The following is a 13,973-nucleotide window of genomic DNA, read 5'->3' as shown; positions in this document are numbered from 1 at the left end:
CAGAGCAAACCCATATGGCTACAGAAAGATCATGCACAGAAACTCCATACAGTAACCCAAGCTTCAGGTTGAACTGGAAACCTGGAGCTGTGAGGCAACAGTGGAAAATGCTGTGGTACTATACTAATATTACTATATTATTAGAGATATAGTAATCAGTAATTTCTATACTACTAATATTACTAAATAATCCTTTATGCTCCAAATGCAAAACACTTTGCAGTAAAGATTATTATTATTATTATTATTATTATTATTACTAAGGAGCAGTTCAGCAAGTTCAACACTGGAGGACAGTAGTGCAGCTGTAACCCTTTCTCTCTCTCTCTCTCTCTCTCTCTCTCTCTCTCTCTCATTTTTCTCTCAGATATACACACTTGAGAACTGTATGCACTGAAGCACTATGTATAGCCCATATTGTATATGTATAGCCCTACTGTAATTAAATGATAAATAAATTATTTTGATATGATAAAAAAAAAAACAGCAGAAATAAATGAACTGTTCTGTAATATTTTAAAAAGCGTATTCATTGTGTAATCAGCGAAAAGAACATTTCAGTATTCACTTCATCCAAAGACTACAATTTTGTTGTTTATGTTAAGTATGGAAATGCATGCAGATTTAATTAGATAAAGCCTCATTTGCATAAATAAATAAAAAATCTTTAAAAATCCAATAAAAATACTTGTAAGAATATCAGCAACCAACTGGAAAAGATTGATTGAGATGTCAATTTAAAAAAGAATTACCCTATTCACCTGTAGCGTCTTGACTTAAGAGGTGTGCAAATCAACAGACAAATAGATAATTATATTATATACATATAATAAATTAGCTAATATTAATCAAGAACATTACAAACAAAGGTTTCCTCTTTTTGATTAAATAGGTGCAAATTGATAAATGGATAAATCTATTGTAAAATTAGTCAAGAATATGAACATTTAAATAGATGAAAAAAAATATTACATTAATCAACTGTTCACATAAATATGAGAACAGACTATAAAAGCTATAATTCATTCTTAAATCATTTAAAGCTAGTGTAAAAGTTCATGTTTGATGAATATGATAAAGTTGAGCCATTTCATTTTAGCTTCATGCAGCTTGTAATCACTTGTAATTTTGTGTATAAATTACACTAAAATATATCTTTTTTAAATGAAAACGGCAGATGAGCCAATCGACACCTGGTTTGATTGACAGTTGCACAGATGTTTTGGACTCTGCGATAGTAACGGACCCTCTCTGGAAGCCCCGCCCCTTCCTCCATCTCTTGTTAGTAATATTTTGGCCGTTACTCGCGCTGCTTTAAAGATGCACTGATGCCGAGCAGCACTCCAGCTTTCTGGTCAGGTAAGTCAGAGAGTCAGGGAATTCGAAATATAAGTAACAAGTAGCTTGTTTTGTTCAGATTCTGGTGATAATGTGAAGTTCTGTGATGGCTGTATGCATTTAGACCCAGTGTAGAAGCCACGGATGGTCCTCAAGACCAGGTCACGTGCTCCTGTGAGCAAGCTAAACACCTCTGTTATGCTCCTAACTCTAACCTTACACTGTAAATCTACAGTATCTTACTAACAGCAGAGTTGCATGTGGTTTCTGTAATTAATATTTACAGCATTCCTACTGTAATGTTCCTTCACACTAGCAGCGCATTGTACCGTATTATAAAACGGATAGTTCCGGTCCATGATTCTGATTGGCTGAGCCGCGTTAATCCTCTGTAAACACACACCTGTGACCTCATTACTTCAGTATTACTGCGCCCAAGACATTGCTTCAAAATGTCCGATTTTGTTGTGAATTTTGATTTACTGGGTGGAATAAGTGTGGATGAGTGGTTGAAAGAGATGGACAGGATAGAGGAGGAAGATAAAAAAAGAAAGGAGACATGCTGAAATTAATGAGAGAGAAACTGAAGAGCTGCATTTTTGCATTTGTTATGCTAATAATATCAGTTTCTGGAAAACAACAACAACAACTAAGAGACCGTCTGTTATTCAACAGCCATGTTTTCTTTTAAAAATACAGTACAGTTTGGCAGCGTGATAATACACAGTAACAAACCAGACTACAATGCTAGTTGTTTTGTTTTTGCTAGCTCACTTCACCCATTCTGTTACATGGTCAAATGTGGGGCTCAGACATATGATGAAGCTCTTCCACTTTGAGTAAAGGCGGTTGATATCAAGCTGAAAAGTGTTGGACTGGAGAATATAACCGATTATAAAGCGTTTATAATTAGTGTGTTGCTTGGCAACCATTCTTCTAAATGTTGCTGAAGAACTACATTGCTTGGCGGAAGAATGATTATTTGCTATCAATAAATTATTGCATTTTTTGTTGCTGTGTGTTTATTTTATGAAACCTTGCCAGGTATATGTAGTAACTGTTTTATAAAAGCAATAAGCCCCAAGAAGCCATGGTTTACAGTGATTTTACAGCAGCTCAGGGGTGTCGTGCCTAACAACGCCCTTTAGCTGTTCTAAAATCACTGTAAACCACGGCTTCTTGGGAATTATTGCTTTATTTTACTATAGAAGGCAAATCTGTATTCTTTTGAGATTACATACTGGTAAAAGTATTTTACTGTGTAATGTCACTGCTGCAGTTTTACAGCTATAATTGCTGCTTTAACTCTTTTACTGCCCAATATAACAAAGGAACTGAATGCAGTGTTTTTTAGTGTTATTACAGTGTTGATAGTCTAGCTCTAGTAGATATATAAACTACAATCAGTCTACAATCACTACAAACAATCACAAATAGTTGAAGACTGGAAAAAGACCAGGTGATTTTTTATTTCTGATCTTCAACTGTCCAGTTTGGGGGAGCCTTTGCCCATGATAGCCCCAGATTCCTGTTCTTGGCTGACAGGAGTGGAACCTGATGTGGTCTTCTGCTGTTGTAGCCCATCCACCTCTAGGTTTGATGTGTTGTGCATTCTGAGATGCTTTTCTGCTCACCACGGTTGTAAAGACTGATTATATGAGTTACTATATCTTTCCTGGTAGCTTGAACCAATCTGGCCATTTTCCTCTGACCTCTCTTATCAATGGGGTGTTTCCACACACAGAACTGTCGCTTACTCAATGTTTGTTGTTTTTCGCACCATTCTGTGTAAACTCTAGAGGCTGTTGTGTGTGAAATTCCCAGGAGATCAGCTTCTGAAATACTCAGAAGAGCCCATCTGGTACCAATATCCATGCCACGATCAAAGTCACAGAGATCACACTTTATCTTCATTCTAATGTTTGATGTGAATGTTACCCAAAGCTCTTGACGTGTATCTGCATGATTTTTTTGCATTGCACTTCTGTCACATGATTGGCTGATTAGATAACTGCATAAATGTGCATGTGTACTGGTGTTCCTAATAAAGTGGACAGTGAGTGTAGATTTATTCTTTGCTCTGGTCCATAGGTGTATTCATTACTTCAGCACATAAATTTGTTCTTTACTCCAGCCTTTTATTTTTTTTTTTAACTTTTTATTCCCTGCTCCAGTCCACAGAGTTAATCCCAGCTCCAGTCCACAGAGTTAATCCCAGCTCCAGTCCACAGAGTTAATCCCAGCTCCAGTCCACAGAGTTAATCCTGACTCCAGTCCATAGATTTGCTCCACTCCTCTTGGCAAAAGAAACCCTGGAGAGACGTCAGTGGAAAGAAACTGTCAGGGCTGAAACAATATGAGGCTGAGAAGTGTCCATTGCTCCTCTACTTTTATCCTTGCAAGTTTCATTATTTGCTGTGTTTGGACTGTCAATGGTAAGTCATTAGCCAGTCAGTATCAGCTTTTGATTGTGTTTTATGTCATGTATTTTGTGCTCTAGTTTTTATTCTCTGTTTTGCTGAATATTGCATTATTGGCTCACCAGACTATGGAGTAGCTAAATTACATGTAGTCTTTAAAGTGATTTAATGTATTTACTTTTAATGTTCTTTCTGATATTCCTTAAAATTGGACATGAGTGGTGATGTGATTAACCCAAACTATATTAGTAATTATATAGCACTTGCCAGTGTAACATGCCCTTGTAATTATATTTCATTGTGTATTCTGTCGTTTTATATATGTTTATGTTGTGTAAGTTGTCTTACACATCCTCTTTCCTGTATTGTAACCTTATATAAGCCAGAAGTTGTACACCTATCCTTCCTACAGACTTCCCAGCATGTGTTGTGTAACTTGTGCATCTTTAGATTTGTCTTTTATAGGCATAAAACTGAATCTGGAAATTTGACATAAATTTTCTCACATTCTCTAAAACAGCCAATTACCAGCATCACTACTGAAAGCTATCTTTGCTTTTTTCAGTATTAAAGCATGAATATTAAATAATAATTAATATATGTTTGCCGCCTGTGGTTTATGTCAGTGTATGCAGATACACCAGCCCCATTGGACATGCTGCTCACAGCTCGGACCCCTTTTGTACTGTCCTGCTCTAATTGAGCAGCTTGAAAAACTTTCCCCTCCTGTTCGCCTTTTATTCTCCCTCAAAACTTAGCATTCAGGACCAGTCAATCCCTTCTGAAAACATGTCAAAAGAGCGCTCAGTTCCTGCTTCAAATCCAAAATGAGTTAACTTCTCATGTCCTCTTAGGAGACTACTGTGAGGTGAACTTGTGCCATAATGGCGGGACATGTGTGACTGGCATCGGAGAGGAACCTTTTGTCTGTATCTGTGCTGAAGGATTTGCAGGAGACACCTGTACTGCCAAAGAGAGTGGTAACTGTCACATCATGTTTATGTGATTAAATCTATTTAAAACTAAAGTAGCAGTGTTTAAATGAAATGCGCAAGTTTTAGACATGTTCACAAATGTGTCCTGTCAGGTCCATGCAGCCCTAACCCATGTAAAAACGATGGCGAGTGCGAGGTGATTGCAAACTCCAGACGGGGAGACGTTTTTAATGGCTATGTTTGCAAATGCCAGTCTGGCTTTGAGGGCGTCAACTGCCAAATAAGTGAGTATACCATCTTATTATAAAAAGACCTTGATTACAACAACTGACCTTGATGGCAGCAGTACATACAGTGGCACTAGTCTTGTAATTTACAATTTGCATTGCATTTGCCAAGTCAAGTTAAGCCAAGGTTATGTATACTTTACACAGTATGTCAAGACATATTTACATTGAAATGCTTGTTGCTCAGGTAAAATAACACATAACACTATACGGCACAGAACAAACAGAACACACACACACAAAAGCAACAACTAACTAACACTAGCTCTTGCACTAGCTCTAGCATTTGCTAGAGTCTGATACGTTTAGTCAGTAAACATGGCCAACTAAAGGAAGCAATATGACAGACCTTTTCCAGTAGCTCTTCAACAAACATGAGATTTCTCATTTACTCACCATTCACTAACTGCTTAAAAAACTCTTTAATAACTTTTAAATACAGAAATGTGTAAACCTCCAGTGAGTACATCTTGCTCTGAAAAGCTTATTGTCCTCTGGTGTTCAAATTATTATTATTATTATTATTATTATTATTATTATTATTATTATTTGGTGAATGGAAGTGCATAGAAGTTCAAATAGCCAATCAGACTGCAACCTTCAAGATTCTGAAGCTTGTGGACAAAAAAGTGTACAAAGATATCAGACACTTCATGGACTGTGGCTACATAGTGCTCACATATGTTCATATTCGAGACTTAATTAAGGATTTTCCTACAGCAAATTGCATAGTTATCACCTAAACTGTTTACACTGGCACTCAAATAATTACTTATGTTGTCTGTGCTTTATTTATTATACTGGTGCTGAAGAAGTGTGTGGTAAACATCATGTACAGTTCATCAACAACTAAACTGGGTCACAGTTCTGAAATCAGCAGTATTCTTCTGACACTCTTTTCCAAGCCGGCTACAGCAAGAGCATTTCTACTACACTTAAGTTGGCGTAGTATTTATTCCAGTTTGTGATATTCAGCGGCCCATCTATAATCATCGTAAGATGGACGCACCCAGGATGTAGAATGTACACTTGTGTTTAGAGAGCACTGTGACTAGGGGGAGTTGTAAATAATAGGCGTTGTCATGATTTTCCAGTCCTGGCTTGTCTTGCTGTTTTTTCCCCCGTTATGCTCTGTAAATGTAATTTTAAACACAGATTCAAATATGTCATAGCCGCTTCTGCAGAAAGTGCAGTACAAAACATTGGAAATAAGCCCTCAATCTGTTGTGTATCCTTAGGGAATGTCTGGAATTTAATTAAAGTGGGACCATCAGGCATTGTGATTTTTTTTAACATTTATTATAATTGCACTGTACATACAGTGTATTCTGTATGTGTATATTTTTCATTTTTCAAGTGTAGCAAGCAATGTAAATGGTTATGTTTAGACATTATTAACATTTTTATTTTTAATGTTATTAGCCACACTGTGTACTGGAGCATTCACTGTAATCAAATATCCCTAGTACATTCTACCCATATTTTAATGTCTTTTACCGTCCCTACTGCTGGCAATGACGGAGCATTAGCATTACACAGGACAGCTGCTGTAGCTTCAGTGTAATTAGTCAAGCTGTAATCAACTCTTAAGAGGTTTTATAGTAAAGTAGCACATCCCAGTCTGGGCCTTTGGCCATCCAGATGGTTCCAGAACTTTTACTCTAAATATAAAAGAGGGATTTAGTGAGTTCCTGGAAAACTTTGACAACATCCAGGAAAATCTTCTAAAGCAGTTCATAGTATTTAATTTAAATAATACTTCTGATGTCCAGTAGTCTCCAACATATAGACAGTTTTAGCTCTTCTTCAGAAACACCTCTGACCCAGATTAAATGTTTGTGTCTGTGTGTTTTGCATGTGGGAAGGTGATCTGGGCTTGAGGCCAAGCTGTTTTCAGGTCCCATCAATCCTCTTAGGAGTTTTTAGAACAGAACTGTTGGTGCTGACAAGAAGCATGAAGGTAGATTAGGGTCTTTTGGGGTTTGTTTAAGACTGCAGACTCTTAAGCCTATGATAAATACACCCTTTCACCCTGTCTTCTTTGGCGTAGAATGGGCCTTTTTTTTTTTGGATTACACTGGTGATTTCCAGAACAAACTGCCACTTAGTGGTGACTACTGGAAATTACAGGAAAACAAACAAAAAGAAAAAAAATTGGAACTAGAGAATATTGCAACATTTTAGACTTTGTTAAAACTAATCTGTTTATATTTAATCAAGTTTCTAGAGGGGGATGTATTTTGGCTACATAAAAAAATTCAGAATAATGACAGAAGTCCTGTTTTCTGGTCTGAGGTGCAAGCTACTGTATATGTACATATTGCTGGAAGCTTGCAAGGTTTTATTGGTTTATTTGTGTAATTCGTTACTCCAATACATTATCACTCCAGATGACACACAATATTATAGACCCATCTCCTTTAAATTGAGATGTAAAGGTATAAAGGAGATGGGTCTGTAATATTGTGTGTCATTTGGAGTGTTAAACGAATTACACAAACAAACCAAGCACGGTCTTAAGATTAAATGGAGATTTTGTTTACTGTCATATTTTTTGTAATAGTATAGCTTGCAAATTGCACACTAAAAATAGACATATTTATTCATTGACAAATAAATATCCAGCATAATAAAACAAATAAACATGGTATCCCAGATTACACAGATTTGTTTTTATTTGAGTGGCTAATTTAAGGATCAGTGATCAGCTCTTAGCTAGTGTGAGGATTCTTGGATAAAATAAATCCATCCAAAAATACAAGAATACTTTGACACATTTATTTAAAGAGCTTCAACAACAAGGACAGTTAAATTAAATTTTAAAATAATTTTTAAAAAGTAATTAAAATAGCAAAGTAATTTACTTTAGAGCTTTTCTGAGCCCCTCTTTTTCTCCTTGTCTACCTCAAGGCCTCCTGTGTGTGTGTGTGTGTGTGTGTTTGTGTGTGTGTGTCTTTCTGTGTGAGAGGGGAAAAAAAAATAATAATGCACTCTAAACTTTATGCATAATACAGTAGATGCATACATGTATAAATGGAGTTCTCCATGCTAGGAAGGAGGCAAGAGTAATCTTCTTCTACATTACAGAATTAGGCTGCAATTCTCCATGAACAATTCAAGATGACGTAAAATATACCAGAAGGCTGTTTTGTCCATGTAGGGATCTAGGTATCGTAGCTTTTTATAGTTTAGCCTTACCTCAGGCCAAGTGAAGCACAGAATGTCATCCTCTTAATTCTATTTAAAGCACACGTTTAATAGGTTTTATCTGGTATCTCTACTGCAGTCATGCCTTGTGCAGATGTTGCATTGCCCATGATTGCTCCTGGTTTTATCTGAGGTCATGACCCTGCACTGTGCATTCCCAGACTTTCCTCTGTTTGTCACCACATTCCTGCAATGGTGCCTGTTTGAAAACAGTCATTAAGTAAATGACCACCTGTTATAAAGCGTAAAGAGAAAAGATTTGCGAGCCCAAATTCTCATTACATTCAGAAAACTGGTGAATGTTTGCCTTTCGCAAACATCCAGCTCTACAGCCTATTGTAAGCTTTCTAGATGGTTCGTGTACAGTAGACATTGTCCATCCCACAGCAGGACACAGAGAGTACACTGTCCCAGAAGATCATAAACTCATTTACGGGAAGATGGAGCACCTGCATCCAGCTGCAAAAGCACACAGTGTCTGCATTGTACTGCTCTCACTCATGGCTCACTCACCAAATATATATCGTACACATAGCTGACCTGATTAAATGACCCTGGATGGAAGTTTAAAAGTGGGTAACTCAGAGAGTTCACTATCACTCATTTCACAGCTCCTACAGTGATTTTGTGTGATCAAAACCTCCGCCTTACAGAATACTGCCTTACAAACTACTGCCTTACAACCTACTTTTAAATGAACTAAGATAACTCACAATTTTTACAGATGTGAATGACTGTGATAACCAGCCATGTAAGAATGGAGGCGTATGTCGTGACTTGGATGGAGACTACACATGCCAGTGCCCTTCTCCCTACGTAGGGAAGCAATGCCAGCTAAGTAAGCATAGTACTGATCAGTATACGAATAATGACCACCCACTAAATTTTTCCTATGTTTATCTTGTATTAGGGGTAAAAAGTTTCACCTGAATAATCTGCCTGAATGTTTCTTTGCCAAAAAAAAAAATTCCAGCTAATAGAGAATGTTATCAGAATGTTGGATGGGTTATAATGTCATAAAAATAGCATTCCTATAATGCTCTATAAACATGCAATTGGTTGCTTCACAGTGTTACTAGAACATTTCTCACACAATGGTTCCTGGGAGATAAGATCAAGCATTATAAAAAGTTTGTGTTATTGTTACATTAACAAAAAAATTATTATTATTATTATTATTATTATTATTATTATTTCTAAAGGGGCCAGATAGTTATACAGCAAATTAAGTTTATTTTTTTTAAAACTATACAACACCCAAAGCATTGCTTTATATTATATATCACAGTACAGATGTGGAGCTAATCTATCTCCATTGCTGTGGCAGGCTGTATCTCTTTGTTAGGAATGGAGGAAGGGGGAATTGTCGAGTCCCAGATCTCTGCCTCCTCAGTGCACTTTGGCATTCTGGGATTGCAGCGCTGGGGACCTGAGCTCGCCCGCCTCAACAACCAAGGTTTCGTCAACGCTTGGAGTTCAGACCCCCATGACAAGAACCCTTGGCTTGAGGTTGTTAGAAATATCACTGGGACAATCTGTGGTCTCACATTATCATTTGTGCTGCTTATGTTCTGTTGATCCAGAAAATGAATGCATTTTAGATGAGATTTGTTTTCTTAATGCTGCCTGGTCTTTCAGATCGATCTACAGAAGAAGATGCGTCTCACTGGCGTCATCACACAGGGAGCCAGTCGCATGGGCACAGCTGAGTTTATCAAGTCCTTTAAGGTGGCATCCAGCTTTGATGGCAAAATGTACACGATGTACAGAGCTGCTGGCCAGAGGAAAGACAAGGTGAGTAGCGTAGATAATGCATTACTCTGTCTCTTTTTTCTCTTTTTCTGTGGTTTACTTTGGTATTTACATCTCTCTTGCATTCCTGCAGGTGTTTATTGGGAACACTGATAATGACGGCACCAAGACGAACCTGTTTGACCCCCCAATTGTGGCTCGGTACATTCGCATCATCCCTGTGGTGTGCCGAAAAGCATGCACTCTGCGCCTGGAGCTGGTTGGCTGTGAACTCAACAGTAATTCAGATTACTGATTAAAGAATCATGTTTGCTTTGAGCAGACTTACAGCAATATACGCCAGTCACTTTTAATAGCGTCTGGAACTTTAAAAGACAGTTTAAGTGTGAATTTTTTTCTACATAGCATCAGAATCATGTTATAGTCTCCTAAAAATGTTAGAAATGTGTGCAAAAGTTAAACAGGGGAGACTAAAATATCCCTTGTTTAATAGATTAAATAGCTTTTTTTTTTTTTTTTAACTTTTTTTTTTTTTTTACTTTTTTTTACTGTCATATGAATGTGTGTGTGTTTTACATTGTTTCATTTATTATTTATTATTACACTTATATATTTTATATAAATTCAGTGGGTTTTTTTAGTATTTCCTACCCTATATTCCTACCCTAGTGCTTTCTTACTTTATTCATACCATTTTTCCCCATAGATATTCTATATTTATCTCTATCCATTAGTTCTTACTCCCAAATTGCAGCTGAAATTGATCTCTCACTTTCATGTGCTGTTTCATTAGTGTGTTATTCTTTGCATTTGCCAGCATATCTATCATTGTTCCTTCTCTTCCATCTTTCTGTTTACAGTCTACTCCAATGCTGTAGGCTGCACTGAGTCCCTGGGTATGAAGTCTCGTCTTATCTCAGACAACCAGCTGTCGGCTTCCAGCGCTTTCCGCACCTGGGGCATTGATGCGTTTACATGGCTTCCGCACTATGCTCGCCTGGACAAGCAGGGCAAAACCAACGCCTGGTCGCCAGCCAGCAACAACCGCACTGAGTGGCTTCAGGTGACTTGTGCTTCTTTTAAGTCTTTAAGTTCACATTAAAAAGACAACAAAATAATTGTATTGCTGTATTGCAAATGTAATGGCTTTGGTCATTTATTTGTTTTATCATACATTGCTGGATTAACCCGTTAAACTCAACTAGGTCAAAACTTACATTTCTCACTCTCCTTAACTACACACTTTCCTATTTGTTTCATTGTAGTTACTTGAATATTTCATAGTAGTTTCAGAATAATTATGCTTTCATATGAATGAATGAGTAATAAGCTGAGGCTTTAAGGGTTAAAATACCTGCACAAATCATATGCTGACCAATGTTTTGCATTATTCGAAAACAATAGTTTTTGGGAGTTAAAAAATAACATTTGTAAATTTAGCACCCATAATAACATGAAAGTCCCTATTGTTTTGTGCTTTTGCCACATTACATATGCATTTATGAGATGGTTCCTCCTAAAGCCTAAATACAGGGCAGAGATCATCATAATGAAGGAGATAGGAGTTTCGCATGTTCTCCAAATGTCCATGTGCATTTCATGACCAGGAATGAATTATTCTGATTTATCAAGACAGAAATTACTTACTAATAAGATAGATAGACTAGGTATTTTGTATTCCTTGACTTAATGAGTATTTCTACATTAATATACAGTGTTTGGCAGATATTGAAAAATGTGCAGCCCAAACTAAAAGTAGTTATGTAGTGTCTGCATTGCGTAAGCCTATCCATGTTGTTTTTACCATACACTGGCCTTAGCTTCTAAAATACAATTTCGCTCTCTCCACTGCACTGTCTAGTTCTTTTGAATAAATTCATTCATTTATTCATCTTCAGTCACTGCGTTATCCTGGTCAGGATCATGATGGATCATGGTGGGGTCTATCCCAGGAACACTGGGCATAAGTCAGGAATAAACCCTGGATGGAATGCCAGTCCATCGTAGGGCACCATTTACACAAACATTCACACACTCATTCACACCTAAGGGCAGTTTAGTATAGCCAATCCACCTACATGCATGTTTTTAGAGGTGAGCGGAAACACAAGCTCAAGATCGAACAGGGCTGTAAGGTGACAGCAAGCCACCCTTCAAAATATACAGTAGATATATTTCATAAAAATCAATATTGATTTTCATTATTGCAGATACATATACATCTCATATAGTGTATTGCAACAACTGTATGTTAATTAGGTTCATTTGCATATCCATTATTTTTAGGTGTTTAATTCAGTTGTTTGCTTAAATGTGTGTAAAGAGTGTATCTCTTAGTAAATCTGCCCCTATAAGTGTTAGAATTGTTATTGCCTAAAGTATATTAGTGCAGTGTGTATTTTGTAATTTTATAATTCCTTTTACATTGGGGTTTATTTACAGAGATTATACCATGGGTTCACTGCTGTTTATCAACACCTTACTGTCTTTCATGTTCTGTCTTCATTAGCTGGACTTGGAGAAGCCTAAAAGAATCACAGGCATCATCACTCAGGGAGCGAAAGACTTTGGCGTTGTGCAGTTTGTGTCTGCCTTTAAGATTGCATACAGCGATGATGGCCAGTCATGGAGCATTGTAAAAGATGCAACGAACAGAACAGATAAGGTTAGTTAATGTTGTCTTTCTTTTGTTTCTCTTTTTTTGTTTCTTATACCACAGCACTGTTGTGTCAAATCTGATTGGTCAGAGGGTTTTGATAAATTTCCTCTATCAGCAGTTCTGACAGTATTCAAATCACTTATTATATAAACATAGGGTTATATTAATGCACTCATTCTAATACATTATTGTTTCAACAATAAAAACTCATTCACAGAGACTTGTAAGGTGGACACTCCACATAAAATAAGGCTAATGATAAATGGATTTAAAAACCATCTAGTTATTTAACAAAGAAAAATCATTGGTATGGTGAGGCTTTCTGTAAGGAGAAACATTTATTTGTTAGCACTTTGTAACAATCTTGGTAAAATGACACAAAAGAGAAAAAAAAGAGAAGCTGCCAATGAAATGACTGTTTATATAACGTAAGCTATAACAGGAACTGAGTTGTCTTGTGGACGTTCCATAATTACAACATTAAATATAACTGTAAACAGTTAAAAATAGGATGTGTCATTTAAAAAAATCAAAATCGGAATGAAACACTTCAGGACATGTTGTTATTGGAACGCAATCAGCTTCCTGTTGTTGATTATGTTTCTATAACCCCACGTGCTGGAGTCTTTTATTCCTTACATATTCTGTTATTAAAGAAATATTGGGGATATATCTTGGGAATAATGTGTAATCTTTATTTTTGATCTGAATGGGTGTGGTTTGGTAACTGAGTTCAAGTTTTTGCTATGTTTAAGGGATGCCAGTGGTTTCTTGCGTTGTATATTTGTCTTCAGTTTCCTATTTTGCTCTAGCTTGGACATTCCATGACAGTTGTATTTTTTTTTTTTTTTTTAGTTCTGTGAGTTTATGGTCAGTCTCTCTTTCTGAAGATCCTCTCAGCATTGTTTACTTTGTAGCTCTAAGGAAAAGCTTATGTCTTATTGTTCTTGTTGTGAGAAGCAGTAATACTGCTCTTTATGCATTAATATCATTCATTTTCATGTTTCCAGTGTGCCTGAAAGAAGTTTAAAACCCAAACCTATTATGTAACAGGATGTATCACCATAGACTCACCAAGATTTCTTTTCTGATTCAGATTTTCCAAGGCAACATTGACAACAATACACACAAAAAGAACTTGTTTGAACCACCTTTCTTTGCCCGATTTGTGCGCTTCCTGCCTTGGGAGTGGCATGAACGCATCACTTTAAGGATGGAGCTGCTGGGCTGTGATGCTTAGAGATCATGAAGAGGATCAAGGCATGTTTTACCCAGCACCTGAGTGTGTATTGTCATCTTCATATATATAAGCAGTCACTGTGTGTTAATGGTTCAGCTAAGAATAAAGAATAAATTGTACTGACTGGATTGTCTG

General features: G+C 36.7%; 1 protein-coding gene across 2 annotated transcripts; it reads left to right on the top strand.

Annotated features, from left to right (window-relative positions):
* The first annotated feature begins 1,241 nt into the window (after window positions 1-1,241).
* Window positions 1,242-13,961, top strand: mfge8a (milk fat globule EGF and factor V/VIII domain containing a). Of its 2 annotated transcripts, none has more exons than XM_053229458.1 (11): window positions 1,242-1,359; window positions 3,513-3,773; window positions 4,613-4,738; window positions 4,846-4,977; window positions 8,912-9,025; window positions 9,515-9,696; window positions 9,826-9,981; window positions 10,073-10,217; window positions 10,800-11,002; window positions 12,449-12,604; window positions 13,695-13,961. In XM_053229458.1, the coding sequence occupies exons 2-11, from the start codon at window positions 3,695-3,697 to the stop codon at window positions 13,836-13,838; spliced, it is 1,437 nt and encodes a 478-aa protein (XP_053085433.1). In that variant the 5' UTR covers window positions 1,242-1,359; window positions 3,513-3,694; the 3' UTR covers window positions 13,839-13,961. The 2 variants fall into 2 exon arrangements, with proteins under 2 accessions (XP_053085433.1, XP_053085432.1); XM_053229457.1 differs by lacking the exon at window positions 1,242-1,359 and adding an exon at window positions 1,473-1,512.
* Window positions 13,962-13,973: the final 12 nt, after the last annotated feature.

This window comes from Pangasianodon hypophthalmus, chromosome 25 (genome assembly GCF_027358585.1).
Source record: "Pangasianodon hypophthalmus isolate fPanHyp1 chromosome 25, fPanHyp1.pri, whole genome shotgun sequence".
Classification (NCBI taxonomy): Eukaryota; Metazoa; Chordata; class Actinopteri; order Siluriformes; family Pangasiidae; genus Pangasianodon; species Pangasianodon hypophthalmus.
The sequence above is the reverse complement of the archived record's forward strand: the minus strand, read 5'-3'. Positions and strand labels throughout refer to the sequence as shown.

Excerpts from the sequence above, each read along its gene's own strand:
- mfge8a (XM_053229458.1), top strand. The coding sequence starts at position 3,695 with ATGAGGCTGAGAAGTGTCCATTGCTCCTCTACTTTTATCCTTGCAAGT. Across the intron at positions 4,978-8,911 it reads GGGCGTCAACTGCCAAATAA|ATGTGAATGACTGTGATAAC; the intron begins GTGAGTATACCA and ends CAATTTTTACAG. Across the intron at positions 9,697-9,825 it reads ACAAGAACCCTTGGCTTGAG|ATCGATCTACAGAAGAAGAT; the intron begins GTTGTTAGAAAT and ends CTGGTCTTTCAG.